The sequence below is a fragment of the Phascolarctos cinereus genome, unplaced genomic scaffold (genome assembly GCF_003287225.1).
Source record: "Phascolarctos cinereus isolate Bilbo 61053 unplaced genomic scaffold, phaCin_HiC Scaffold_1;HRSCAF=81, whole genome shotgun sequence".
NCBI lineage: Eukaryota > Metazoa > Chordata > Mammalia > Diprotodontia > Phascolarctidae > Phascolarctos > Phascolarctos cinereus.
In genome coordinates this window covers 213,232,265-213,260,176 of record NW_027555514.1, presented here as the reverse complement: position 1 = coordinate 213,260,176, position 27,912 = coordinate 213,232,265, and the positions used below count along the sequence as shown (strand labels likewise).

General features: G+C 37.5%; 1 protein-coding gene across 1 annotated transcript in view; it reads left to right on the top strand.

The window, feature by feature from the left end:
* The first annotated feature begins 462 nt into the window (after window positions 1–462).
* TFCP2 (transcription factor CP2) overlaps window positions 463–27,912 on the top strand; it is a 68,490-nt gene continuing 41,040 nt past the window's right edge. Inside the window, exon 1 of the mRNA XM_020966109.2 lies at window positions 463–867. Within this exon, the coding sequence (XP_020821768.1) occupies window positions 746–867 (122 nt within the window). The 5' untranslated portion in view covers window positions 463–745. The remainder of the gene's footprint in view (window positions 868–27,912) is intronic.

Sequence of the window (27,912 nt, the reverse complement as noted above, 5' to 3'; positions counted from 1 at the left end):
GCGGCGAGTGACGAGCGGCGCAATGATTGGCGGGCAAAGGAGGGCGCTGCGAGGCAGGGGGAAGGGAGGGGCCTCGGCAGGCCTGGGTTTTGAGGCAAGCCCTGGACGTTTGTCTCCATGCTTTGTGGCTGCTGTGGGAGGGTTTGGGGGCTTGACTGGGTGGAGGTGGGGTGGGAAGTGAGCCGGGACGACTTTTAGGAAACTTATTCTAGCTTTAGTTCCGAGGGGACCTCCGAGTCGGGGAAGGGTGACCGGAAGCGAGACTAGGACTGACCGGAAGTGAGGCCTGTGGAGGGGAAGAGGAGAGAGCAGGCCCCGAGGGGTGGGATACTTGTGGGGAGGGTAGGGGGTGGGGTGGGTGGGGAGCCGGGAGACCAGCGGGTAGGGCTGCCCGGGGGGCGGGGGCTGGGGGCCGGGGGACGGGCCGGGTCGGGGAGGGGACTGGCTGCAGCCTAGGGTGGGACGGCGGGGAGATCCGGGTTCTGTGTGTCTGCGCTGGAGGAGCTCCAAGGAGCCTCGCCGCTTCTCCCGAACCAGGGGCCAGGCAGGGGGCCCGGAGTCCTGGGAGGGGCAGCCCAGGGCAGAAGTCCGGGTGTGGGGTCGGGGTGGGCGTACGCGGACTTCCCTCTAGCCGCAGCTAGGTGGAGCGTAGTTGCACCTCGCCGCCCCGAGCATTGCTCGCGAAGCCCTTTGCTTAGCGCAAGAAAGGCCGCTGTCTCCAGGGGGCCCTTTGGAAGGAGGCGGGATGGCCTGGGCGCTGAAGCTGCCGCTGGCCGACGAGGTGATCGAGTCCGGACTGGTGCAGGACTTTGACTCGAGTCTGTCCGGGATCGGGCAGGAGCTGGGCGCGGGGGCCTATAGCATGAGGTGAGTGGCTTGTCCCTACATGCCAGACATTTGTGGGTTTTGGGTGCTTTTGAACAACAAAAGGTTTCCCTGAGAAAGTGTCTTCTGGTGGAGAGTGGAAGAGATGTTTTGGGTGTGGACTTGAAGCTCTAACTTGGGTGGAACACTCTTCTCCTCCCTCTCCTCTCCACTGTCCCTCCTCCCCTTTTCCCTCTCTTTTCCTCTCCTCTCTCCTTTTCTCTTTCTTTCTCTCCTTTCTATTTCTCCTCTCTTCCGTCTCCTCTCTATTTTTCTGTTTTCTCTTATGTATCTCCTTCTCTCCTCTTCCCTCTCTTCTCTCACTACTCCTTTCCTCTCCCCCTCTGTTCTCTCTTTTTTCTATTTTCTCCCGTCTCTCTCCTCCCCTCTTCCGTCTCTCCTCTCTTCTCTTTCCTTCCCACCCCCTCCATCTCTCCCCACCCCCCTCCCCTTCCCTCTACACTCAGTCTTACTTCTTTGGGTGCTAGATGTAAAGTAAGAAGTGAAGCAAGAGGTTGTTTTGGGATTTCGTACGTCTTGGGCAGGAGTGATCTTAATCAGGATGCAGAAATGGATGGTGAAAAGTTCCGCTTGGTTTTTCAATTTAGTGGGGCTGTGGCGAGTGTCTGTGTATACTTAGGTTAGTAGAGCTGGGCTTGGGGTTTGGAGTTTATGTGCAGGTGCTGCTGCCGGAGCGCTGGACACATAGTAACTTCTTAATAAATACTTGTTGAAAGGAAATGAAAGGCTTACTACACCTTAATAAGTGGCAGATGCACTCATCATTTATATGGGGGTAGGCAAACTGTGTTAAGTGTGTGATTTTTAAAAAATTGCCTATATATTTTATTTTCATTATCTCTGAAATTTCCCACTGTATACCTCCCCCAAACCTTCCCAGAGAACCATCCCTTGTAACAAAGAATAAAAACATATCCCCCCAAAATCTAGCATCATATGCAGTGTTGCATATCCATGATCCCCTCCACCTCTGCAAAAAAACAGGGGAGACCAAACTTGGTCATTGTAATTTTATATATTATAATTATATTAGTGAATTATAATTCAATTTCAGTTGGTTTGTTGTTCTTTCGATTTTCGTCGTTGTAGTTATTATGTATATGGTTTTCCTGGTTAAGTTTACTTCACTTTTTATCATGTTGCCTCTTTCCAGTACTTCTTTGTATTCAACATTTTTGTCATTTCTTATAGCACAGTGATATTCTATCACAGTTATGTATTATAATTTGTTTACTATTACCCAGTCTATGAACATCTTTGTTTCCAGTTCTTTGGTACCACAAAAAGTGCTGCTGTAAATATTTTAATGTATATGGGACCTTTCTTTTTCCAGTTGATCTTCTTGAGCTATTTGCCTAGTAGTGACCGTGTGTAATGTGTTTGTTAATTGAGCAGGTCTATTTTTGCTTCTGTCTTTTTATCCTCAGTACTTGGTACATGGTAATTGTTTCCTGCATGCTTGTTGAATAAATGAAAGATTAGCATTTTTTCTCCTCATGAAATATTATTTTACTTATTTCTTTCTCAACCAAGCAAGCATTTTTTAAGTGATCACTGGGTACCAGGCACTGAGGATAAGAAGACAGAAGCAAAATAGTACCTTTACTCAGGGAGCTTATATTATAATGGGAGAAATAAGAGGGGTACACATACATTCAAGGTAATTTTTGGGAAAAGGCACTAACAGCTGGAAGGATGAGGGAAAGTGGCTCCGAAGGAAACTAGGGATCCCTAGAGACCAAGGTAAAGAAGGAGAACATTTCAGGCATGTAAGCAGTGAGTGCAAAGGCATTGTGATGAGAAATGGAGTGTCATATATGAGGAATAACAAGAATATACATGTGAACAGTAAAGTGTAACTACAATTAGGCTATTGCAGTAGTGTAGGCAAGAGACAATGAGGGTTTGAATTAGGTGATGGCTGTGTGAGTGAAGAGAAGGGCTATAGATGCAATAGATATTGTGGAAGTAGAAACAAGGCTTGAAAAGTAATTGGATGCACGAAGCAAGTAAGAGTTAAGCTTGATGTGCCCTTGGGGTGTTCAGTTTAGAATGTGCACTCAGCACTGGTGATGTGGTATTGGAACACTGGAGAGAGACTAGGGCGGAGTGTGTGTGTGTGTGTGTGTGTGTGTGTGTGTATGTGTGTGTGTGTGTGAGTGTGTGTGTGTGTGATCTGTATACATAGAGGTGATTAAACCCACAGGATCTCTGAAATTACCAAGTAGAAAAAAGTAGAGGAGACGGTCTAATGTAGGCTTGGCACAGTTAAGAGCAGTGATGTGGATAATAATTTGTATCCTTAGATATAAAGGAGACTGAAAAGGTAGATAAGAACAAAGAGAGAAGTTTGTCACATGAAAATCCAGAGAGAAGAGGGTGTTCAGTAGTGTCAAATGCAACAGAGAGACCAAGAGATTAAGAAAAGACTATCAGTTTTAATTTAAAAGATCATTGGTAACTTAGAAGAGAACAATTTCAATCGATGATGATGTTCAAACCAAGCCAGATCGCAGAGCGGGAGAGGAGAGGAAGTGGAGATAAGGAGTATAGATAACTTTTTCTATGAGTTTGGCTGAAAAAGAGAGGGAAGATACAGCAAGATAAGTTGAGATAAATAGGATCTAATGAAGTCTCTTTTTTCAGTATACTGTTGTAATCATCTGTAAATTGTTCTCCTTGGTTTGCTTATTTTGTTCCATCTCAGTTCCTACGTGTTTCCATATTTCTTTAAATCTTTCAGTCTTCACTTCTTATGGTGCAATACAATTTCACTTTGATATACCACAATTTGTCCAGCCAGTTCTCAGTTGGTGGACACCATTTTGTTTACTGTTCTTTGCTACAGCAAAAAGTGTTGCTATAATGACAATAGTAACTAGCTTCTATACCATTGATTTATTTAAGGTTTGCAAAGCACTTTACAAATATCCCGTTTTATCTTTACAACAGCCATGTGAGATAGGTGCTGTTATTATCCCCCTTTTTTGCAGATGACTAAACTGAAGCAAAAAGAGGTGAAATGACTTGCCCAGGGTCATACAGCTGATAATTATATGAGACAGGATTTTAATTTAGGTCTTTCTGACTCCAAGGCCAGGGCTCTATCCACTGTGCCTCCTAGCCACTGTAAATATTCTTGCTCATATGAGTCCTTTTCCTCTCTCCTTGCCCTCTTTTGGTTGGGCTAATGCCTAATATTATAACTAGGTTAGTGAAATCAAGTCAGCAAGTATTTGCTTAGCATTTCCTGTATACCAGGCACTTTGCTAAGCCCTGGGGATACAAAGAAAGGCCAAAAAAAAGAAGTCTCTGCCCTCAAGGAGTCCACATCAGAGTCTAATGGGGGGAGTAACATGCAAACTACTATGTACAAACAATGTATATACAGGATAAATTGTAGATCATCTTAGAGGGAAGGCACTAGCATTACAGAAAATTAGACTTCTGTCATAAAGGTGGTGAGATTTTACATAAGACTTCGGGGAAGCCAAGAAGCAGAGATGAGGAGGGAGAGAATTCCAGGCATGGGAAACAGCAAGTGAAAATGCCCAGAGGTAGGAAATGGAACTTCTTGTATAAGTAACAATAAGGCCGGTGCCATTGGATCTCAGAGTATGTGGTTGGGGTATATGGTGTAAGAAGACTAGGAAAAAAGGGGCCAGATTATCAGGGCCTTTGAAAATCAAACAGAAGATTGTATATGTTGTTCTGGAGGTGATAGGGAGCCACTGGAATTTACTGAATAGGGGCATGACATGGTCAGACCTGTATTTGAGGAAGGTTTTCAGGGGTGGAGAAAGACTTGAGGCAAAGAAACTGACCAGAAAGGTATTATAATAGTTCAAGTTGTGAGAGCCTGCACCAAGGTGTTGGCAGTGTCAGTGGCAGAAGGGGGCTTAGTATAGCAGATGTTATGAAGGTAAACAGAACTTGGCAGTTGATTGGATATGGGGAGTGAGAGAGAATGAGGAGTCAAGGATGGCTCCCAGCTTGGAAACCTAAGTGACTAGGAGGATGATAATACCCTCAACAGTAAGAGGAAAATTAGGAGGAGGGGAAGGTTAATGAGGTTTAAGAGTGTGTAGTGCCAAGTTGTTTTTAGAATCATTGAACCAATCCAGAACTCCACCATCAGTGGTTTTCTTCCAACAATTGCTGTTTTTTTGTTTTATCATTTTTGGCATTTTGATGGGCAGGTTGTTTTAATTTGCATTTCTCTAATTGTTAGTGATTTGGAGCATTTTTCACATAATTGTTGGTAGCTTGCTTTTCTTCCTTTGAGACTTCCTGTTCATATCTTTATCACTTATTTACTGGAAATAGTCCTTCTTCTTATATATTTGTATAAATTCTTTAGGGTAGCTAGGTAGTGCAGTGGATAAAGTGCTGGACCTGAAATCATGAAAACTCATTCTCCTGAGTTCAAATCTGGCCTCAGACATTTGCTAGCTATGTGGCCCAGGCCAAGCCACTTACCCCTGTTTGCCTCAGTTTCTCATCTGTAAAATGAGCTGGAGAAGGAAATGGCAAACCACTCTCCAGTATCTTTGCCAAGAAAACTCCAAATGGAGTCATGAAGAGTTGAATGTGACAGAACAATAACAAATAAATTTTTTATGTAGTTGGGACATTAGACCTTTATCAGAGAAATTTTCTATGAAGATTTTTCCTAATGTAATTGTTTTACTTTTGATTCTGATTGTATTTATTTTGTGTATGCAGTTTTCCAGTTTTATGTAGTAAATTTGTCTATTTTGTGTTTTATGATCATCTCATTTACATGAATTTCCCCCCGTCCGTTGTTACGAAAGGTATCTCCTAGTGAGAATTTTTTGTAAGCATGGGGGAGACTTATAGGTAGCCAGGAATGAATCAGTAGACGAGAGGTTGAAGATGAGAGGTAGGGTGTGATTGTGGGGATAGTCTGTCAGAGAGATAGATGTGGGGATAAGATCAAGGGTACTTGTAGAGGGATCAGATAGACACTAGCATAATGGAGGAAAGAATGGGGGATGATGTCAAAGGCTGTAAGGTGAAGAGAGAGAGTCCACAGCCATTGAGAGTGCTGTGGGAGATGAAATAAAAAGGGAAGGTCTGGAGCAGTGGTAAGTGGGATAGAAACTTAATTATGACATTTATAAACAGTGTTACAAAGGAAGCTGTGCTTGTGGTAGAGTGGCTAGGTGGTAAAGTGGATGGAGTGCTGGAATTAAAGAAAGCAAGACCTGAGTTCTAGTGCTGCCTTAGACACTACTGTGTGATCCTGGGCAGGTCACTAAACTTCTCTCTGCCTCAGATTCTCCATCTTTAAAATGGGGATAATAAAAGTACCTGCCTTACAAGGTTGTTTTGTGGATTCAATTTTATATATATTTATACACACATATATACACACATATGTATATATGTTTACATACATACATATAATTTTACAAACCTTAAAGTACTATAATTACTGTTATTATTGAGACTTATGCCTCTGAGCCAATCAAGTCTTAGAGACAGCTTTCTTACCTATTAGGGAAAGAACTAGCTTAATCTACGTGGCATCAAAGTACCGTAATGGATTCTTTACAGAAGGCAAAGTTAAACTGCTAGTCTCAGCCTACTGTCCTACAGATTTACAAGTATAATTTTAGTATGACCATATGTTCAGAGCTATTTTTAGCAAGAAAACATTTCTGTTAAAGTTTTCCCCTCCAGAAATTCTCACACCACTTTTATATCTTAGGTATTGCCTTACTTACATGTATTTTAAGTACTTGGTCCCCCTCTCGTTATTGGCAGTGTGATGTAATCTGCCAGTGGTATAACTGGGCTCAACCTGCATGTAACTGTCCCTTTTATATCCTTAGATTCAACTTCTTAAATTTATATATTCTTTAAATGAAAGGACCTTCAGACCATTGTTTTTTTCATTTGTCACTTAAATTTCTTTCCTCACCCACCTGTCAAGCACAGGGCTTATTTTAGCAATTTATCTGGCATATTATATCTTTGCTGGATTTTAAAGAGTAAATCATAGTCTGTTGTAAAAAATCTTTTTCTTGCTGTAAACAGTGAATATTGCTTTAACCTTTTTTCAGTACATTCTATGTTTCCCACATTTAATCAACAAGCTAATGTCTATTACTTTGTAGTATGCCACTGTACTTTGTGTATTATGCTTTCTGATATTTTTATGAACTTTTGGAAACAATTAAAATTTAAATTTTTTTAAAAAACAATTTTTAGAAACAATTTATAACAAAAAAATTTAAAACAGATTGGTGTGGCCGTGTTGTGTAGTCAGTGAAAAATGCTAGTAGCTGTAGTTTCTTTGAGTGTTTGGTGGTCCTACTTTTTGGTTTTGGAGTCCTTTTGCGGCCAATTATTTCTTTTTCTGAGTTTGGGATAAAAGTATATGTTCTAATTTTATATTTTTGTAATTGTTCATCTATTTCATTTATCAGTTTTATTGGCATGTAATTAAGCAAAATAGTTTCTAATGATTTCCTTCATAGAGGCAACATGTCATAATGGGTAGAGACCTCGCCTCTGAGCCAAGAAGACCTGCAAGTTGTGCCTGTGACATGTATTGACTGTGTGACCTTGGGCAAGTCATTTAACTTTTAAGAATGCTAGACATTTCAAAGATTTTAAATTTCAGAGAAGGTACCAACTTGCATTGGTAGGTAGAGTTTACTAATCTGAGAATTCCCTTTATCAATGAAATCACAGATCCACTCTCTGTCCCTAATTTTTTTTTCTTCTCCATTTGCTTTTAATTCTCCTTTTTCTTTCGAGAGCTTGACAAACATCAACCAACATGAACAGTTTCATATACAAAGAACAGGAAAAGAAGATTGAATATGAAACTATAAGTCTATCACTTATTGCTTTACAAATATATACATTTATAAAATAAGATATAAATGTTACATAAAATTTATAAAAACACATATAAATACATATATATACACATATGTATGTGTGCATGTATATCTCTGTGTGTTTGTGTCAATTCATCATCTTAATTACGAAGCTGCCCTTTGTTTTTTGTGTCTTTCTCTGAACATCCTTCTCTTCTAATCTGTATACCTAGGCATCTAGGTGATATAGTGGAAAGCACTCCAAACTGATTTCCAGAATAGCTGGACCAATTTATAACTCTACCCACAGTGCCTTATTGTGCTTGTTTTTCTCTAGGCCCTCCAACAATTGTAATTTCCCTTTTTTTGTCATATTTGCCACAAGGATGTGTGTGTGAGGTGGAACTGTAGAGTTGCTTTAATTTGAAGTTCTCTAACTGTTGTTTGATAGGGTTTTGGTTTGTTGTTGTTGTTTTTACGGTAAATAGCTTTCATTTCCTAGAGAAGTGTTTGGCCATTTACCTCTTGGAGAACTGGTTCTATATTTAAATCAATTCCCAAGGTAGCTTGAATATAATATCTTTATTACAGAAACATGTTACAAAGATTTTTTTTTCCAGTTAATGGTTATCTTTCAAATTTTAACTTAAAAAAAGTAAAAACACTTTTCGTTTTGATGTAATCAAATTTTCCCATTTTTGTCTCCTGTGCTCCTTTTTATCCTGTTTCATCCAGATCCTTTCTTCTGTCCATAGCTGCAAAAGGTACTTCCTTGCTTGCTTTTTGAATTTGTTTGTGATAGGACCTTTTATATCTAGGTGATGTATACATTTGGAGCTTATTGTGCTTAATGGCATGAGATACTCCTCTGCTGTCAACTTTTCTATTTTTTTAAACCAGTACCCATTGTTTTGTAGTATAATTTTAGATCTACTCTTAGGCCTTTTTCCACCCCTCCATTTTTTTCCTATTATTTCCCTTCAGATTTTTGAATTTTTGTTCCAGATTAATTTTGTAATTTTTATTTTAGTTCTATAATCTTTTGGTGGTTTGGTATGTCACTGAAGAAGTAAATTAATTATTGTCATTTTTATTATCTTGACATGGTCTACCATAAGCATTAATATAGTTCCAATTATTTAATTCTGTATTTAGTTCTGTAAAGTACCTTGTAGTTGTATTCATATAATTCCCGCGTATACCTTAGTATATAGATTCCCAGGTATTTTATGTATTTTGTCATTATTTTGAATAGAATTTTCTTTTTTTTCTTTTTTCTTTTTTTTTAGACAATTGAGGTTAAGTGACTTGCCCAGTAAGTGTCAAGTGTTTGGTCTGAGGTCGAATTTGAACTCGGGTCCTCCTGACTTCAGGACCAGTGTTCTATCCACTGCGCCACCTAGCTGCCCCTTGAATAGAATTTTCATTTCCATCTTAGCCTTTTTAGTTTTCTTGGCAAGATACAGAAAAAAAAATGCTAAGGTTTATTTTCTGTGCTGTTTTGCTAAAGTTATTATTTTGTTTAATTTTTAAGTGGAATATCTAGGGTTCTCCAAGTAGCCTATCACATCCTTTGCCTATCCTTATTCTCTTAATTTCTTTTTCTTGACTTATTACTATGGCCAGAATTTCTAGAATGATATCATATAATAGTGGTGATAATAGACATTCTTGCTTTACCCCTGATCATTTTGCAGAAACATAGCATTTCTTCTTTACAGATAATGCTGGTTCTTTGTTTAAGATAAATGCTATTCTCTACATGAATGGTCTCTTTATTATTATGTTTTTAAAAACTTATTTGTAAACATTTATAAAAGCCTTTTCTGTGTATATTGATATAATCATGTGAGTTACTTTATTTTTCTTATTTATATGGTTTATTATATTTATAGTTTTGTTAATATTGAAACAACCCTGCATTCTTGGTATAAGGCCTACCTGGCCATAGTGATTTTTAAAAAAATAATATGTTGCTATAATCTTTATTAATGTTTTATTTGTTATTTTTGTATTGATATTCATTAAGGATATTGGACTGTAGTTTTATTGTTTTTTCTACTGTGTCTAGATATCAAGACCATATAATTTGTATCATAAAAGCAATTTGGTAGGATCCTTTCTTTTTGAGAAGTTTATTCAATATCAGTTGATTGTTCTTTGACAGAATTCACTTGTAAATCTATCTTGTCCTAAAAGAAAGAGCATTTATTAAATACAGATTTATGTGTAAAACACTATGCTGAGCACTAAGGAAAAGCAAAACTATAGAAAAGCAAAACAGTCTATGCTCTCAATAACCCTCCTAATCAGTCAGTATTTATTAAGTGCTTACTATGTGCCAGGCTAAAGCACTTGTTGTTTAGTTGTTTCTATTTCCATTTCCCTCTTCAGCTCGTTTTACAGATGAAGAAACAGAGGCAGATAGGGTTAATTGAGTTGCCTAGGGTTACAGCTAGTAAGCGTGTGCGGCTGGATTTGAATTTAGGTCTTCCTGACTCTGGGCCTGGTGCTCTCCTGTACCACCTAGCAGCCCCTAGTGCTAAGTCTTAGGGATACAAAAAGAGGCAAAAGACAATCCCTGCCCTCAAGGAGTTCACAATCTAATGGAGGAGACAACATGTAAATAAATATATAAAGCAAGCTATATACAGGATAAATAAGAAATAATGAGCTGGAAGGTACTAAAATTAAGAAGGGTTGAGTAAAGCTTCCTGTGTAAAGTGAGATTTCAGTTGGGACTCAGAGGAAGCCAGGAGGTGAGGAAGGAGAGCATTCCAGGCACGGAGTACAGCCAGAGAAAATTCCTGGAGCCAAGAGATTGAGTGTCTGGTTCATGGAACAGCTAGGAGGCTAGTGTCACTGGATTGAAGAATACATGCTGCGGAGTAAGATGTAAGAAGACTGGAAAGGTAGTAGGGGGCTAGGTTATGAAGGACTGTGAATGCCAAACAGAGGATTTTGTATTTGCTTCTGAATGCAATAGAAAGTCTCTGGAGTTTTGTTTTATGTTTGTGGGGTTTTTTTGGTTTTTGTTTGTTTGTTATTTTAGTAAGGAGATCACATCAGATCTGCACTTTAGGAAACTCACTTTAGTAGCTAAATGGAGAATGGATTGGAGTAGGGAGAGACTTGAGTCAGGCTAACCCACTAGCAAGCTATTGTAATAGTCCAGGCCTGAGGTGATGAGAGGGCCTGCACCAGAATGGTGGCAGTGTCAGAAGAGAGAAGGGAGTGTAGCAAAGGTGAAATTGATTGGCCTTGGCAACAGCTTGGATATGGGGATGAGAGATAGTGAGGAATCCAGGATGACTCCTAGGTCACAGGCCTGAGAGACTAGGAGGAGAAGGGTATCCTCTATAGTAATAGGGAAGGTAGGAGGTGAAGAAAATATAAGGGAAAATATAATGAATTTTGTTTTGGACATAATGAATTTAAGATGCCTACTGGATGTCCAGTTCAAGACGTCTGAATGGCAGCTGGAGATGAGATATCTTAGGTCAGCAGAGAGATTGAAGCAGAACAGATTGATTTGAGAATCATCAGCAAAGAGATGGTAATTGAATCCATGGAGTTGATGACCAAGTGGAGTATTATTGAAGAAAAAGAGATCAGGACCTTTTGTGATCTGGAGGAAGATCCGGCAAAGGAGACAGAAGAAGCTGTTATATAGGTAGGAGGAGAATCAGGAGAGTGCTGTTGTGAAAACCTAGAGAAAAGAGTGTCAAGGAAGAGAGAGTGATCAACAGTGTCAAAGGCTGTAGAGAGGTCAAATAGAATGAAAATTAAGGAAAAGTCATTGCATTTGGTAACTGAGATATCATTAGTAACTTTGGAGAGATCAGTTTCAGTAGAATGATAAAGGTTGGAAGCCATATTGTAAAGGGTTAAGAAGAGAATGAGATGAGAAAAAGTGGAGGCACCTATTGTAGAAGTCCTTTTGGAAGAGTTTAGCTACATAGGGCGGAAAAGAAATAGAGCAATAGCAGGGATGGAATGGTCAGGTGAGGATTTTTTCAGGATAGGGGAAATATGGGCATGTTTATAGGCAGTAGGAAATGAGCAGGGTAGGGGAAGAGAGAGAGAAATAAAGAGATAAAGAAAAGCATGGGATGACAGAGGGGGTAGTCTGTTGGAGGAGACAGGTTGGAATAGGACAATTTGAACAGGTAAAGGGGATAGCCTTGGTGGTAAGGAGTAAGACAACTTCATCGTGTGAAACAGGGATGGAGGAGGAGAGAGTGGCAGAAGGCATCTGAGTAATAGGAGATGAAGAAGATGGCAGATGGCCTCAATTTTTTTCTTATAAATTATGAGACAAAGGTCTCAGCTGAGAGAGTAGGGGAGGGGTAGCCTTGGTAAGTTTAAGGAGGATTCAGAAGGTTTGGAAGAGCTACTGTGGAGGGTAGGATAGTGAGTTAATAAGGAAGGTATAGTAATTGTCTAGCAGCAGTGAGGGTCCAGTTGAACTTATGTAACATAAATTTGTAGTGGACCCTGTTAGAATGGTTGGGGACTTTTCTCTGCTTTTGTTCAGCAGCCTGTGCATAGGAGAGAAAACAACTAATGGTGATGAACCGAGGCTGAGGCTTGGCTGAGCTTAATTGGTGATATAAGGGGGTTAGGGATTCTCTTGAAGGACAGTGTAGAGTTGAATTAACCAAGGAGTCAAGGTGGGGAGAGGAGTGGAGAGTGGCTAGTGCAGGAGAGAATTGAAGGGCCAAGGGATTGGAGACTCTCGGGGCAGATGAAAAGGTTCTCAAAAAGCTCATGTTCTCAATTGTAGAGATCTTTTCACCCTGTGGCAAAGAAGATGCTACTTTAATATAATTTCCATTGATAAAACAGTGTCCATTTCTGATGTTGAGCTGCTTGACAGTACCGAGGTCATTGATGGTGAGAACTTTCTTCAATAGCTGAGGCTTCAGGGAATATTGTACCTGCAGAGGCATTTGCAAGGTCTGATTTCCACAATCATTGCTATCCTGTATACTGGCTGTGAGGATCAGGCTAGATACAGGTTGGGTGGTCTGCAGCATGCTCCTATTCCTGAAGCTCTTGGGCTTATCTGCCAATCTGTGTCAGTTGGTTGGTGGTGGCAGGAATGGTGGTTCCCTCCTCTGTAAGAATTGTTCCTCTTAATGATGGCTGGTGGCTCTAGCTAGTAGTCTGTAGGACAGATATTCTGTATTTTTTTTCCCTTGGGAATTCATTTATGACTTATTCAGTTTCTTTCTCTGAGATTGAATCATTTGAATTCTCTATTTCTTGTTCTGGTAATCTGTATATTATATCATATCATTATATATATATATATATATATCTCCATCCATCCATTTCATTTAAGTTACCTCTTTTGACATATCATTTGGCAAAATAGTTGCTAATAATGTCCTTCATTTCATTTTGTCATGAATTTGTTTTCTTTTTGATATTGCCATTTTGGTTTTCTTCACTGTTTAAAAAAAATTATGTAGCTAACAGTTTATTTTGTAGCTTATTTTTAAAATCTAGCTTCCAGATGTATTTATCATTTAAATATGGGTTGGCTTTTTTTTTGTCTTTCAATTTTTTTCTTTGATTTTCAGAACTTGTATTTTTTTTTCTTGATGTTTGATGTGTTGCTTTTCTAATTTCTAATTGCATGCCCAGTAAATACATTGATGGGTGTTTTCTCTCTTTTCTTGATAAGTGTTTAGAATTGTAAACTTTCCCTTAGGCACTGCTTTGGCTATATAGCAAAAGTTGTGGCATATTGTCATTTTTTAAAATGTAATTTTTCTATGATTTATGTATTTTTTTACCCCTGTGAGTTCTTTAGGATTAGTCTGTTTAAGTTTGAATCCTTTCTTCAAATGTACTTTATTGATTATAATTTTTATTTCATCAGAGTCATTAAAGGATGTGGTTGTTGCACATGATGCTCTGTCTCCTGATTATTCATTTTCACTGGCTGTCCCTTGTGTCTGGAATTCTCTCCATCTTCTGTTATCTCTATCTTCTGGTTTCCCTGGCTTCCTTCAGGTCTCATCTTCTGTAAGAAGTGTTTCCCAATCCTGCTTAATGCTAGTTGTTTTACTCTAAGATTATCTCTGATATATCCCATATACATGTCTTATTAGTAAATAGTTCTTTGCATGTTGTCTTTCCCTTTAAACTGTAATGTGAGCTCCTTGAGAGCTGAGACTGTTTTTTGCTTTTCTATGTATACCCAGTTTTTTAAAAAATTAATTTATTTTGATTTATCAGCAATCATTTCCATAAGCTTTTGAGTTTTAAATGTTTCTCCCCCTCTCTCCCCACTTTCCTCCCCAAGACAGCACGCAGTCTGATATAGGCTATACATATTCATTCCTATTAAACATATTTTCACATTACTGATGTTGTGAGTAAAAATTAGAACCCATAGGAGGAACCACCAGAAAGAGGAAACAAAACACAGCAGAAGAAAAAAAAATAACAAATACTATGCTTCTATCTGCATTCAAACGCCATAGTTCTTTCTTTGGATGTAGATAGCATTTTCCATTATGAGGCCTTTGGAGATGTCTTAAATTCTTGTATTGCTGAGAAGGGTTAAGTCTGTCAATTTTAGTCTTCACACAACATGGCTGTTACTGTGTGCAACGTTCTTCTGGTTCTACTCACTTCACTCAGCATCAATCCATACAAGTCTTTCCAGGTTTTTCTGAAGTCAGCCTGTTCATCATTTCTTATAGCACAGTAGTATTCCATTCCATTCATATACCACAACTTGTTCAGCCATTCCCCAGTTGATGATGGGCATCCTCTCAATTTCCAATTCTTTGCCACACAAAAAGAGCTGCTGTAAATATTTTTGTACATGTGGGTCCTTTTCCCATTTGTATGATCTCTTTGAGATATAGCCCTAGAAGTACTATTGCTGGGTCAAAGGGTATGCACATTTTTATAGCCCTTTGGGCATAGTTCCTATACCCAGTTTTTAGCACATGTAGTTGGTTAATATGTTCTTGTTGACTTATTTAACATTTCTGCTTTTTCTGATTTCTGATTTTTATGACTCAGCATATGGTCAATTTATGTAAACGTGCCATGCATAGCTGAGATTATCGTATTCCTTTTATTCCTGTTCCTGTTCAGTAATTGCCAAAGAGCCATCATATTTAACTTTTCTTAGGTACTATTCGGGTACTTAATTTCTTTCTTGTTTGTCTTTTTGTTAGATTTGTCAAGGTTTGAAAGGGGCATATGGAAGTCTACAACTATATTTTAGTTTTGCTGTTTATTTCTCCCTTTAATTTTATTAACTTTTCCTTTAAATATTTTGTATTTACCTTTGTATTTATGCACGCATGTTGAGTGTTGATAGTATTTCCTTATTTCTTGTGCCTTTAAACATAATCTAGTTTCCCTCCTTATCTTTTTAAATCTTATCTGCTTTTATGGTTTCCTTGTTTGAAATCATGATTGTTGCCCTCTTTTTTTTTTTTTAATTTTCCTGAGGCATCATGAATTCTGCCTTTCATTTTACCTCCTTGTGAATTTTTGTTTCAAGAATGTTACTTCTAGAGAACAAGGAATAGTTTACCTATCAGATCTATGGAGAACAGAAGAATTCATGACCAAACAGGAGATAGAGAACATTATGAAAAGCAAAATGGTTAATTTTGGTTACATTAAATTGAAAAGTTTTTGCACAAAGTCAATGCAACTAAGATTAGAAGGAAGGTAGAAAATTGGGAAAGAATTTTTACAACCAGTCTCTCTGATAAAGGCCTCATTTCTAAAATATATAGAGAATTAAGACAAATTTATAAGAACACAAGCCACTCCCCAGTTGATAAATGGTCAAAGGATATGAACAGACAGTTCTCAGATGAAATTAAAGCCATCTATAGTCATATGAAAAAATGCTCTAAATCGTTATTGATTAAAGAAATGCAAATCAAAACAACTCTGAGGTACCACACATCATACCTCTCAGATTGGCCAACATGACAAAACAGGAAAATGATAAATGTTGGAGAAGATGTGGGAAAATTGGAACACTAACACATTGTTGGTGGAGTTGCGAAATGATCCAACCATTTTGGAGAACAATTTGGAACTGTGCCCAAAGGGCTACAAAAATGTGCATACCCTTTGATCCAGCAATAGCACTTCTAGGGCTATATCCCAAAGAGATCAAACAAATGGGAAAAGGACCCACATGTACAAAAATATTCATAGCAGCTATTTTTGTAGTGGCAAAGAATTGGAAATTGAGAGGATACCCATCAATTGGGGAATGGCTGAGCAAGTTGTGGTATATGAATGTAATGGAATACTATCGTGCTATAAGAAATGATGAACAGGTTGACTTCAGAAAAACCTGGAAAGACTTATATGGTCTGATGCTGAGTGAAGTGAGCAGAACCAAGAGGACTCTGTACACAATAACAACCACATTATGCAATAACCAATATTGTTAAACTGAACCCTTCTCAGCATTACTAGGATCTAAGACATCTCCAGAGGTCTTGGGATGGAAAATGCTATCCACATCCAAAGAAAGAACTATGGAAGTCGAATCGCTGTCACTTATTTTTACCTTCTGTTGAGTTTTGCTTCATCTTTCTGCTGGTTCCTCCTGTTGGTTTTAATTTTTACTTACAACTTCACTAATGTGAAAATATGTTTAGTGGGTATGTAAATGTAATTGTGTGCCATCTTGGGGAGGTTGGAGGGGAGGAAGGGGGAGAAAAATTTTCAACTCAAAAGCATATGGAAGTGATTGTTGATAAATCAAAATAAATTGATAAAATAAAAAAATTTTAAAAAAAGAATGTTACTTCTAAACGACATATTGTTAAGTTCTGTGATTTAATCTGTTTTATGGTTGTGTTTATTTCAGTCATGTTCATGGTTATGATATCTTATCTACTTGTACTTCATTCTTTGTTTGTCCACTGTCCCTTTTGTTGTTGTTGTCATCATTGCAAAGGAGAAGAAGGTGCTGAAAGAGGGAGATTGGAATCAGAACTGGTCATCTATAATTGAAATTATCTACTCCCACTCCAGTGCCCCTCCTTTCTTTACCTTACTCTGACTTGGATACACTTTCCTTTTTTTCTTTAAATCATCCCTTTACAATCCATCCTCATTTTATTCCTGTCCTACCTAACTCTGTCCTTCCACTTAAATCCTCCCTTCCTGTCCCTGTTTTCCTGATGAGTTTGATATGTTTCTATATCAAACTCTTTGCATGCGTATATATTCAACCCTCCTTTGTCCATTTCATATAAGAGTGATGATCTTGGGGTTTGCGTTCCGTCACCCCATCTTCTACATTCACATACTCTTCCCTCATACCCCAATTATGAGAAATATTAAGTTTTTTCCCCTTCTTTTTTATCTCTTCCCTCACTGTTGAAATCTACTTTCCTTTAAGGCCATAATTGGGCCACTTCCTCCATAAATCATCTTTTCTTTCCTCCTGCCTTCGCATTTCTCAAGGCACTTTGCACTTAACACCTTTTCCATTATGTCATAGTGTTTAATTTATATATTCCCCTCTCCCTATTAGACTGTAAGTTTGATATCCAAAACTATACTATCTCTGTCTTTGTGTCCCAGTGTTTGTTACATGCTTGCTAAACTGAATGATGCCCTTCCTGACAAGATGGGTGATATATATAACTTGACTGTTGAACCAGCTGAGTGAACTGTATTTAATTTTTTTTAATGAACCTGTGATCTCAATGTAGATATTCCTTCTAGTGGTAAAAATGGAAACTTTTTTATGCCTTTTTGTCCTATGAGATTCATGTGTGAATATTGCCATAAATCCTGCAGCGTTTTCACTCAACACTCTTGTACACCTTCTGCATATCTTTACGTTTCATGGATAACAACAGAGGATACCCATGGGCTATTACTGTTTGTCAGTACTACCATATGACAAGGGCATCTTTCCAGTATACAGTATATCTCTTTGTGATTTGCAAAGCACTTTGCATGCTTTATATCATTTGATTCTCAAACTGAAGCTTAGAGAGATAAGTGATTTGCCCAAGGTGTCACACCTGACAAGTGAGTAAGGACAGATTCAAAACCAGAAAGTCCTGACTCTTAAGTCTAGCACTCTATCCACTAGACCATCTAGGGCATCTTTCCTAGTCATACATCTCTTTGATGATCTTTTATACTGTTCCTTGTGCACAGTTCATCATTGGTAATATCATGTATGACATCTATGATATTCCTTGACTGTTGCCTTTTAAAGTATGATGGAAAAAAATGATTTTTTTTTTGGAGACGGTGGTATTTCAGTATTCTCAGCCATATAGCATCACTGGAAGCATATTGGTAGTATTTCCTTATTTCTTGTGCCTTTAAACGTAATCTAGTTTCCCTGCTTATCTTTTTTAACCTTGTCTGTGCTTTTATTGTTTCCTTGTCTGAGGATGATTAAAAACATGAGTTTTTGTTCCAGGGAAAAACTTAGGGTAATTGAAAACCCTGAGCAAGTTTCCAAATGCAATCTAGTCCAGTCTTTAAATCTGGACCCAGCTCATTGTTTATCTGCAGTATGTATTAGGGGTAGATTAGGTCTTGGAAGTGTCTATTTATTTATATAAAATAATCTAGAAAAAAGGTGTTCTTCACCCACTTCAGTCAGTCAACAATCATTTATCAAACTCTTACTATGTTAAGCACAAGTTATACAAATGCAAGTGAAACAGTCCCAGCCTGATATGTATAAAAGTAATTATAGAATCAGCTCTTTTTGTGGTAGCAAAGAATTGAAAATCAAGGGGATGCCCATCTATTGGAGAATGGCTGAACAAGATATGGTATATGATTATGATGGAATATTGTGCTATAAGAAAGGATGAGGGAAATGGTTTCAGAAAAACTGGGGGAGACATGATTTGATGCAAAGTAAAGTGAGCAGAACCAGTAGATCATTTTATGTAGTAACAGTAATATTGTAATGATAATCAGCTGTGAAAGACTTAGCTACTCTGATAATACAGGGATCCAAGACAGTTTGAAGGACTCATGATGAAAAATGCTGTCCACCTCCAGAGAGAGAAATGATAAACTGAGTGCAAATTGAACTAAAATTTTTTCACTTTCCTTATTTTTCTTGCCTTTTTTTTTTGCAACATAGCTAATGTGGAAATATGTTTTGCATGATTTCATATATGTAATTAATATCATATTACTTGCCTTCTCAATGGATGGGGGAGAAGTTGGAGGGGAGGGAGAGAATTTGGAACTCAACATTTTTTATAAATGAATTTTAAAAATAAATAATAAAATTTACAAAAAGCAAACAAAAAAGAAACAGTCCCTGCCCTGAAGGAGTTTATATTCTAACTGGGGAGAAAACATGTACACATATAAATATATGCAGGACATATGCAAAATGAATCCAAAATAGTTAGAGGAGGGAATGTGGTAACAGCCTGTAGGACCAGGGCAGGCTTTATGAAGAAGGTGGCACTTTGACCTAAGTCTTGAAGGAAACCAGGTGAGACAGAGAAGGGGTGAGGGAAGGCATTCCAGGGATGGGGCAAAGCGAGTGCAAAGGCATCAACAGATGGGTGATGAAGCATGTCTTGTAAACCAAACACTGAGTAGGCCACTGTGGCTAAAACAGAGAGTTAGAGGAGGAGGAGTAAAGTGTAAGAAGACTGGAAAGGCAAGAAAGAGCTAGGCTCTTTATCTGTGAAGCCATAGGAGCCACTGGAGTTTATTAGGGGTGGTGAGATGATCAGACCTGGATTATGGGAAAATCACTTTGGCAGCTGTGTAGAGGATGGACTGGAATAAAAAGAAGCTTGAGACAGTATACCAAAAATGGGGACTATTATTGAAGTCCAGGTAAGAAATGGTGAAGATCTGAATTAGGGTGGTGGCTATGAGTGGAGAGGAGTGGATATTTGAAGAGATGTTGTAGAGATAGAAATGACAAGATTTGGCAGCTGATTGGATATGTGGGGTGAAGAGTTTAGGGCAACACTGAGGTTGCTAACTTGGGTGACTTTGGAAGGATGGTGGTGCCCTTGACAGTGATGGGGAAGTCTGAAAGAGGGGTGGTTTTGGTGGAGGGAAATAATGAATTCTCTTTTGGTCATGTTGTATTTGAGATACTCAGTAGATAGTTGGTGATGTAGCATTAGAGCTCAGAAGAAAGAACAGGACTAGATATGTAGAGATGAGTTAGGTTTTCATGTGTGGATTATTAGGCCAAACTCTCTTGAATGATTGTGAATACCATTTAGTAGACTCTGCAGTGTTCTAGAGTTTTATGCAATCAATACAGTGTCATATTTTGAGAATCATCTCTGCAGAAATAAAATGTGAGAAAGGAATGGGCACTCTTTCACAAATAGTATTCTATAGCAGACCTTGATCTTTACAGTCACACAATTTACCAATAGACCTTTTCACTGTACTTATTGTTTGTTAACCATAAAATAGTATTTCACTCAGTAGAGGAAAAGGCTTCACTGCATTTGTTAATTTCACACAAGAGTCATTATGGAAGCTACAGCTAGGCGGATCCATGGGTAGAGTGCTGGTCCTGGAGTCAGGAAAAACAAAGCATCTGGCCTCAGATGCTTACTAGCCATGGGACCCTAGGCAAGTTACTTAACCGCTTCTTCCTGAGTTTATTGATCTGTAAAATGGAGATGACAGCATACCTCACAGGGTTGTTGTGAGGATCAAATGAGATATTTGTACACATAGTGCCTTTTACATAGTAGGTGTTTAATAAATGCTTATTTCCTCCCTTCCTCTCCTGATTATCAGTCTCAATTAGTCTTGAGATACAAAGATTACTTAATAAAGGATTTGAGGTTTTGTGCCAGTGGTTGAATTACACACATACACACCCCTTGACTGTTTTACTTAGCATTCTCTATTTCTTTGTGCTGGTCATTAACTTCCCATATGCAATTGTTCTCCATCTCTCTCTACCTTTCTTTTCCCTGAAATAGTACTATAAAGAACTTCTTTATTATCTCCACTTTTTTTCTGTCAGTTTTAATCTCTGGTTTAGTATCTTAAACTCACTGACACCTCGTTTTTTTGCATATTCACACTAAGATATCTTGTGCGTTTGTTAAATGAAGATTTTATTTTTTCCAATTAATGACTTATTTCATGTTTTGCTTTTTCAAACCCTTTCCGCTTTCCTGTCCAGTATAGTCTCCTTTTAGCTAAGAAACCAACCAACAAAATTAAGTCTTTTGTAAGTTTATGTATCATTCCAAAACTACAGATATACCTCTGCCTAGATAGAGATATATTTCTTCCTTTTTTTTTTTTTGCTAGGCAGTGGGGTTAAGTGACTTGCCCAGGGTCACACATCTGGTAAGTGTTATGTGTCTGAGACCAGATTTGAGGTCAGGTACTCCTGAATTCAGGGCCAGTGCTCTATCCACTGCATCACCTAGCTGCCCCTCTTCCTCTTTTTTTGGAACCAAAATTGGTCATTGCACTTAATTTGTGTTTGGTAGCAATTTAAGGTTGTTTTCATTTAACTTATAGTCATTGGGTATAGTCTTTGTTCTAGACTCTTCACTCTGCATATCTTTCCATGCTTTTCTGAATTCTTCATATTCATTGTATCTTAGGAATAGGTACAGAAATTGAACCTGTGCTTTCTTTGGTTTAGAGAAGTCTCAGATGAGTAAACTTCTCTACCAATGCAGGTTGGCACCCTCTCTGCAACTTTTAGTCTTAATTGCCTAGAGCACTGAAAGTTTAAGTGACTTGTCCAGGGTCATACAGTTCATATGGATCTGAGTCAGGATTTGAACCCACTTTTTTCTGTCTTTGAGGCCAGCTTTCTATCCACTGTACCATGCTGCATCTCCACAGTTATATGCCATTGCATTCATATGCTGAATTCAAGTTTGTTTTATTTCCAGTTTTTTGCTGCCATAAATAATGATGATATATATGTATGCATACATAAATATATGAAAAGCATAAATATATATGTACATAGACACATACACATGCACATATATAGCTTTCTCTTTGTCATTGACCTTGGTATATGATGCCTTCATCTTGCTGGACCTTCTTTTTCCTTTCTTTTCTTTCTTTTTTTTTTGGTCACCCTTAAATTGGAAATTTTGTGTCCATATAATTGGTGTTCTTTGTAATCCTATATATTTTGTTTTACACCTTTTGAAAATAATTTTTTTAAAGAAAGGATTCACTAAAGCTTCACTAAATTTCCACAGGGGTCCACAATGCCCCCAAAAGTTAAGAATTTCTGCTCTAGAAGCTAGGAAGGACAACCAGCGCCCCTTTGATCCAGTTCTAACAGGAATTTGTTCATATTTCATATACTTCTGCCAGATTTCCTAGCTTTTCTGAAATGAAATTTTGTTATGATCAAAAGAGGTGTGTTACCTTTCATTTTACATGTCTCAATGTGTTTTGGTATACAATCATGTCAAAATTTGTTATACATCCTTAATTTTAAACAACAATGCCAAGTAAGCATATATTTATAACTAAGTTACCAAAGAATTTCTGTTTACATAGCATAATAGTTAATTAGTTATTCCCTCTACATTCCCTTCCTTCTGTTTTTTCATTCATACATTTGTGTGTATATAGGAAGGGAGTGGTATAGTGTCAGCATGGTATAGTAGTTAGGGAGCTGTCCTCAGGGGCAGGAAGAACTGGGTTCAAGTCCTGACCTAAATGTACTGGCTGTGTCATCCTGGAAAACACATTTCATTTCTTAATGCTCAAGGCAATACTCTTAAGACTTTAAGTAGCACAGAAAAGGGTCAACCTGCATTATTAATATAGGGAGTTATCTCACCTGGAAGTTCCTTATACCGATGAGTTTATAGGTATAGTCCTTATCAATATGTGTGTGATGTATATGTAGATAGATAGATTTCTGTCTAAATAGGTTTCCATCTATCTAGTTATTGCTAGTTTACATATTGGTTTTCTGGTTTTGGTTTCTCATTTTCACATTACTTCATATGAATCATTCCACATTCTTTATATTCTTCATATTTATTATTTTAATGGCATTTTCCCATTACATTGATATACCATAATTTATTTCGCAATTTGCCAACTGTGGATATTTAGCTTGTTTCCTGTTTGCAATTACAAGTAACTGCAAGTACTATATACACTCATATAATGGATAAAGATTTGAACAGATAGGTTTTTTTCTTTATAATACCACCCTTAAATTATGTTCCCACTAATGGGATTATTTGGTCAGAGACTTTTTTATAACTCTTTTTTACTACCAGATTATTCTTCCAAAAGATTCCATCAATTTGTAATTCCACCATTAGTGACATTGTACCTATTTCTTCATAATAATAATAGCTGTAATAGCTACCATTTATAGAGGGTTTTATAATGTACATATATTATGTCATTTGATCCCCACAAGAACCAATCTCATCATCATTGAGTTCTGTAAATTTTAGAGTTTGAGGTTTTGTTTTGTATTTTGCCTACTTGATAATTATCAAATGATGTCTCTGAGTTGCCATGTTATGTTTTTCCAAGTATTAGTACTGCTGAACTTTTTCCAAATGATTATTTACACTTCTGTAAATTCACTTCCTGTGACAATTTATATAGTGATCACTAGGTGTTTCACTTGAATATTGTTCCTTATAAATTTTATGCAATGTTTTTGTCTGTTACCCAGTTCCCTTTTAAAAATAAATATATTCTAATTATTAGGTCATTATGAGATTCATTCACTGTATCAGAAATTTTTGCTGAATCGTTGCTTTTTGTCACAGGAGGAAGTTCAGTCTGAAGGGGCCCAGAGGAATCCTTTGCCCACCAGAAATAACTATGAAAGACAAAATTCATTAGTAAAATATTTTAATAAGATAAGCATATTCTGGGCTGTCCTTACACTGTTATGGTGCTTCCTTGTGGTGTGGAGAAGTTTCTGTGTTTCTTAAAGGTTGTGTCAATGAATTACAGTCTCTGACAGGCCCAGTCACCCTGAAGAGACTTTATGTATTGACGTGGGGAAATATCATATGCCTTCTGTTTCATGGCAGGCAACCTCTGGCTCATCACCAGAGAATTGGCCACAAGGTCACAATTGTTTCTATTGCAGCATTTCAGGAGAAAGAGTTTTTGAACTGTGTTGGAGGAAGGAGTATACTATGATAAACTCATAGAAGATTAAACTATTAAAGTGTTTCAGAATGTTAAATTGTATCCAAATTAGGGTCCATTCATTATTCCTCTGTTCTTACTGATTCCAAAAATTACTTAAGCCAAATGTAGCAGTTTCCTACATCCCTATCCTTTCCCCCTAAGATGCAGTTGAAATCCTTTCGCGCGCCCGCACGCGCGCGTGTGTGTGTGTGTGTGTGTGTGTGTGTGTGTGTGTTGGGGGAAGGGTTGGGCAGGATTGCATATAGGCATGCATGACTAATATTTTCCACTTCCCTGTTTTACATTTCAGATCATGTCTTTCAAACCACAACTCAGCTCAAGCTTGATTTTAATTAGCTCTTCAAACTTCCTTTGAACTTTTTCTTTCACTGTTTCTTTCTCTGTCACCTCTCAGACTCTTCTGCCTTTTCTGCATTCCTGTTTCTGGTTTCCATTTACAGCAAGCCTATTATCTTCATTCTCTTTGGTTTTCCATTAATTCCTTCTCCCCATATGTCTCCCCAAGTTGTCTTTTCCTTAGTAAGAGTTAAATTCATTCTTCTGTTTTCTTGTTGAACTCTTTTTGTATATCCTAGTTACTTGAGCTTCTCGTTCGTCCCTGTCGCCCCCTGTTATCCCTCATCTTTTCTCATTCTTTGCTGAAGCTATTTTTCACAAACTGCCCCAGGTGACTTTCCTGCATTTATTTGGGCAGACGTTACTAACTCTTTGGTTTCATTTACCCTTCCACTTCAGAATGAAACACCCACTCTTTCTAATTATGATTTTTCGTGGAAGTTTGTGTAGAAAATGTCCTTTCCACAAATACTGCAATTTTGTAAACCATGTATAGCTTAAAAAAAACAAGAAGGCTTTTATTCCTCACAACAGAAACATTTTTCTTAGCTACACAGTAAACAAAAATGATTTGTTGCAATATATCCGTAACATGCTTTGGTTATCACTTATCAGTTATGTAATCCATCTCTACCCTTAAATGAGAAACATAGATTGACACCACACTGATCTTCCCTTGCTACAAATACATTTCATGCTTATGTTCCCTAGTGTTTACCTTAACCCCTTTTGTTTCAGTAAAAGTAACTTTTAATGTAGCTGGGTATGTTTTAAACTGTTTCATTTATGGCAGTATTTTATTCCTGAGGAAAATTTAACAACCTTTAGCCTTAGCTTGTTGCACAGCACTGTTGCCAAGTTCTTTTAACAGTAGTTTCCCCCCTTTTTTTCCTATTTTTCCTACATAAATCCACTTTTAAGCTTATCTGAAGCACACATATTCTTCTTCTAGAGATCTAAATTATTAAAAACACTTAAGACGAACTCCAGTATATCTACACAAAATCTCTTGATGGCCAGTTATTCTTTCCCTGTGAAAATAAATCCTCCCTTAAAGAGAGCCTTCTGTTATCCCTCCTTCCCTCACAAAATTTGGATATAAAAAAACTTTCAAAATATTTATTTCAAAAATATAAATGAAAACATTGCCATTTTCATGTTATAGAAAACATGAGTACTTCATGTTCAGAGAGAGGAATGATGATATATGATAAGTCATTCATTATAGGTAAGCCATGGCTATACTTCCATATTTGGGTGGACCTGTGATGTCATCCATGCAGAAAACAATCCATACATGCCTGTTCACTTATATCAGGTGTCTTGTTCTTTTCTCTTCTTTTCAATATGGAAAATGAAATAAATAAATCAATAGTGTTCATTTTCTTTCTAATCTCTGCTCCTCATGTCCTCTGTTATGCCTGAATTTTCATTTTTTTTCTTGTTTTTCCTAATAATAGTGACTATCATTTTATAAAACACTTTCCTTACAACAACCTTTGAGGGTAGTTAATGCTTATTTGAAAACTGAGGCCTAGAAGTGTTAAATGACTTTCCCAGGGTCACACAGTTTGTTAATACCAGAACCAGGATTTGAATTTAGGTTCCTGCAATTGGTAGTGAGCATATACCTTGCTAAAGACATGGAAAAAAAAAACATTTAGGGCTTTGCATTTTCAAACTCCACCCATTCAGTGTCTGTTACTATTTGTACTTAACTTTGTTTCCTCTGTTCTTGTGCCCATCATCAATATTTTCTGTCTCTTCCATTTCTTGACTGTTCAGCTATAACATCTCCTATGGCTGCTCACGCACTCGAGTGCCTAATTATTGTTTTCCTAGCAAGTACTATCCTCACAGGTTCATTGTAGTCTTATAATTGCTCTGTGAGATAGTCAAGAGATTAAGTGATTCTTCCAGGTCACATAGAAAGTCAGTGACAGAGTTGGGATTAAAATGTTGAACCTTTGCAGTCTCTTATCTTGGTGACACAAATGAAGTGTTGAGTTGATATAATAAACTGCATTTTGTTCTAGTCTGCTGTTTGCTATAAATGATCCCAGCATATGCTAACCACAGAACCAGTTTGAGCCAGTTAGTTTCTTACAATTTTTTTTTCTCATAACCATTTCTAAGACACATTTCCATCTTCTTGCTGGTGGAGTGTGACTCACTCTGAGTAAATAAAGCTATAGTTCTCCCATCTCTGTGTCATTGTTGGTCAGTTGACAGTAGCTAGTCAACAAGCCCAGAGAAGAAAACTTGTAAGACAGTTGGATCTTTTGAACATATGTTCCTATATGATAAAAGAATAGTAGGTTTACTTAGGCCTAAGAACTTTTTTTAAGAAAAAATATTTTCATAACTACATTTCAGTATAATTGGTTTTCTTTGTAATCCTATAAATTTTATTTTTTATATTTAAAAACATTATTCTGAGGAGTCTGTAGGCTTCACGAGCCTGTCAGAAGGACCCATGACACAGCAAAAATTAAGAATCCTTGATCTAGACTATTCTAGATATTTTTATAATTTGATAGATTTGTGTATTCATCATTGTAGACATCCCTCCGGCGGTAGAGATTGTAGCATATCCATGCCTTTGCATCCTGTGTAACTCTTGACCATGTTATAGTCTATTTTGGGGGCATAGCTCTCTGATGATACCTTTTATGCTGTGTCTTCTGGTAAGTTCTTCATTGATAATAATGCTACTGTTTATTCACATTAGCCATATGCCTCTTCACCACCCTTTGGTTGAACCTCAGATTTGTTGTTGTTGTTGTTTGTCCTTTGTTCTGGAGGAGAAGCATGACACTAGGGAGGTGATGCCATGACTTTCAACTGAATTGGATTTAAGTGAGGGAGGGCTGGGCAAAGTCACCTGGGTGCACTGGCAAGATATAAGTCAGGATGACTGGAGATGGCCCTGAACCTCTCGGATTTAGACATTAGGAAATGTGTGATGACTGACAATAAAATAGTACCACCTCAAGAATATTGTTGTTTAAAATACGGGCCTTTTTTTCAAGGAGGAACTTAAGGTCATCAAAAATACTGTATTATTTCCCAACCGTAGTCTGACTTACTTTCCTTCTGTTCAATTCTGTGCCTATTTCATTTTCAATTCATAGCATCTGTCTAAGATGCATACACTGACAGACTAGCTGTATGGATTGTTCATTCAACCGCTTATTGTAATCTGGACAATACACATTCTTTATCCACTTGGTTTTTTCTTTGTAGCCAAAGGTCAAAGTGAATAAGGATTTCATTTAGGAGGCTTCTTTAGTATTCTGGGGCTTTAGGCTTATCAGCACATTGTTAGTCACAAACATAAACATCTGAAGAACATAAACCATCTATAAGGAATCCTTCTGGTTGGACTCTTAAGCTTCATGTCCTCCATAACAGTGACAAACATGTGTCTTTGTTATATGCCTTGCTTATTACAATCAGAGGCTCATTAGACATAATTCTCATCTTTCGAGTAATCTTGTGGAAAACACCTTGTCAGAAGAGAGCTTTAAATGGCATTTCTATCTTACCAAAGTAATTCATTTACATTATTGCTTTAACGTCTACTACAAACTTTTTTTAAAAAGCTTTTTGTATAGTTAATAATAAACATAGTAGGAACTTGTATTTAGTTCACTTTATA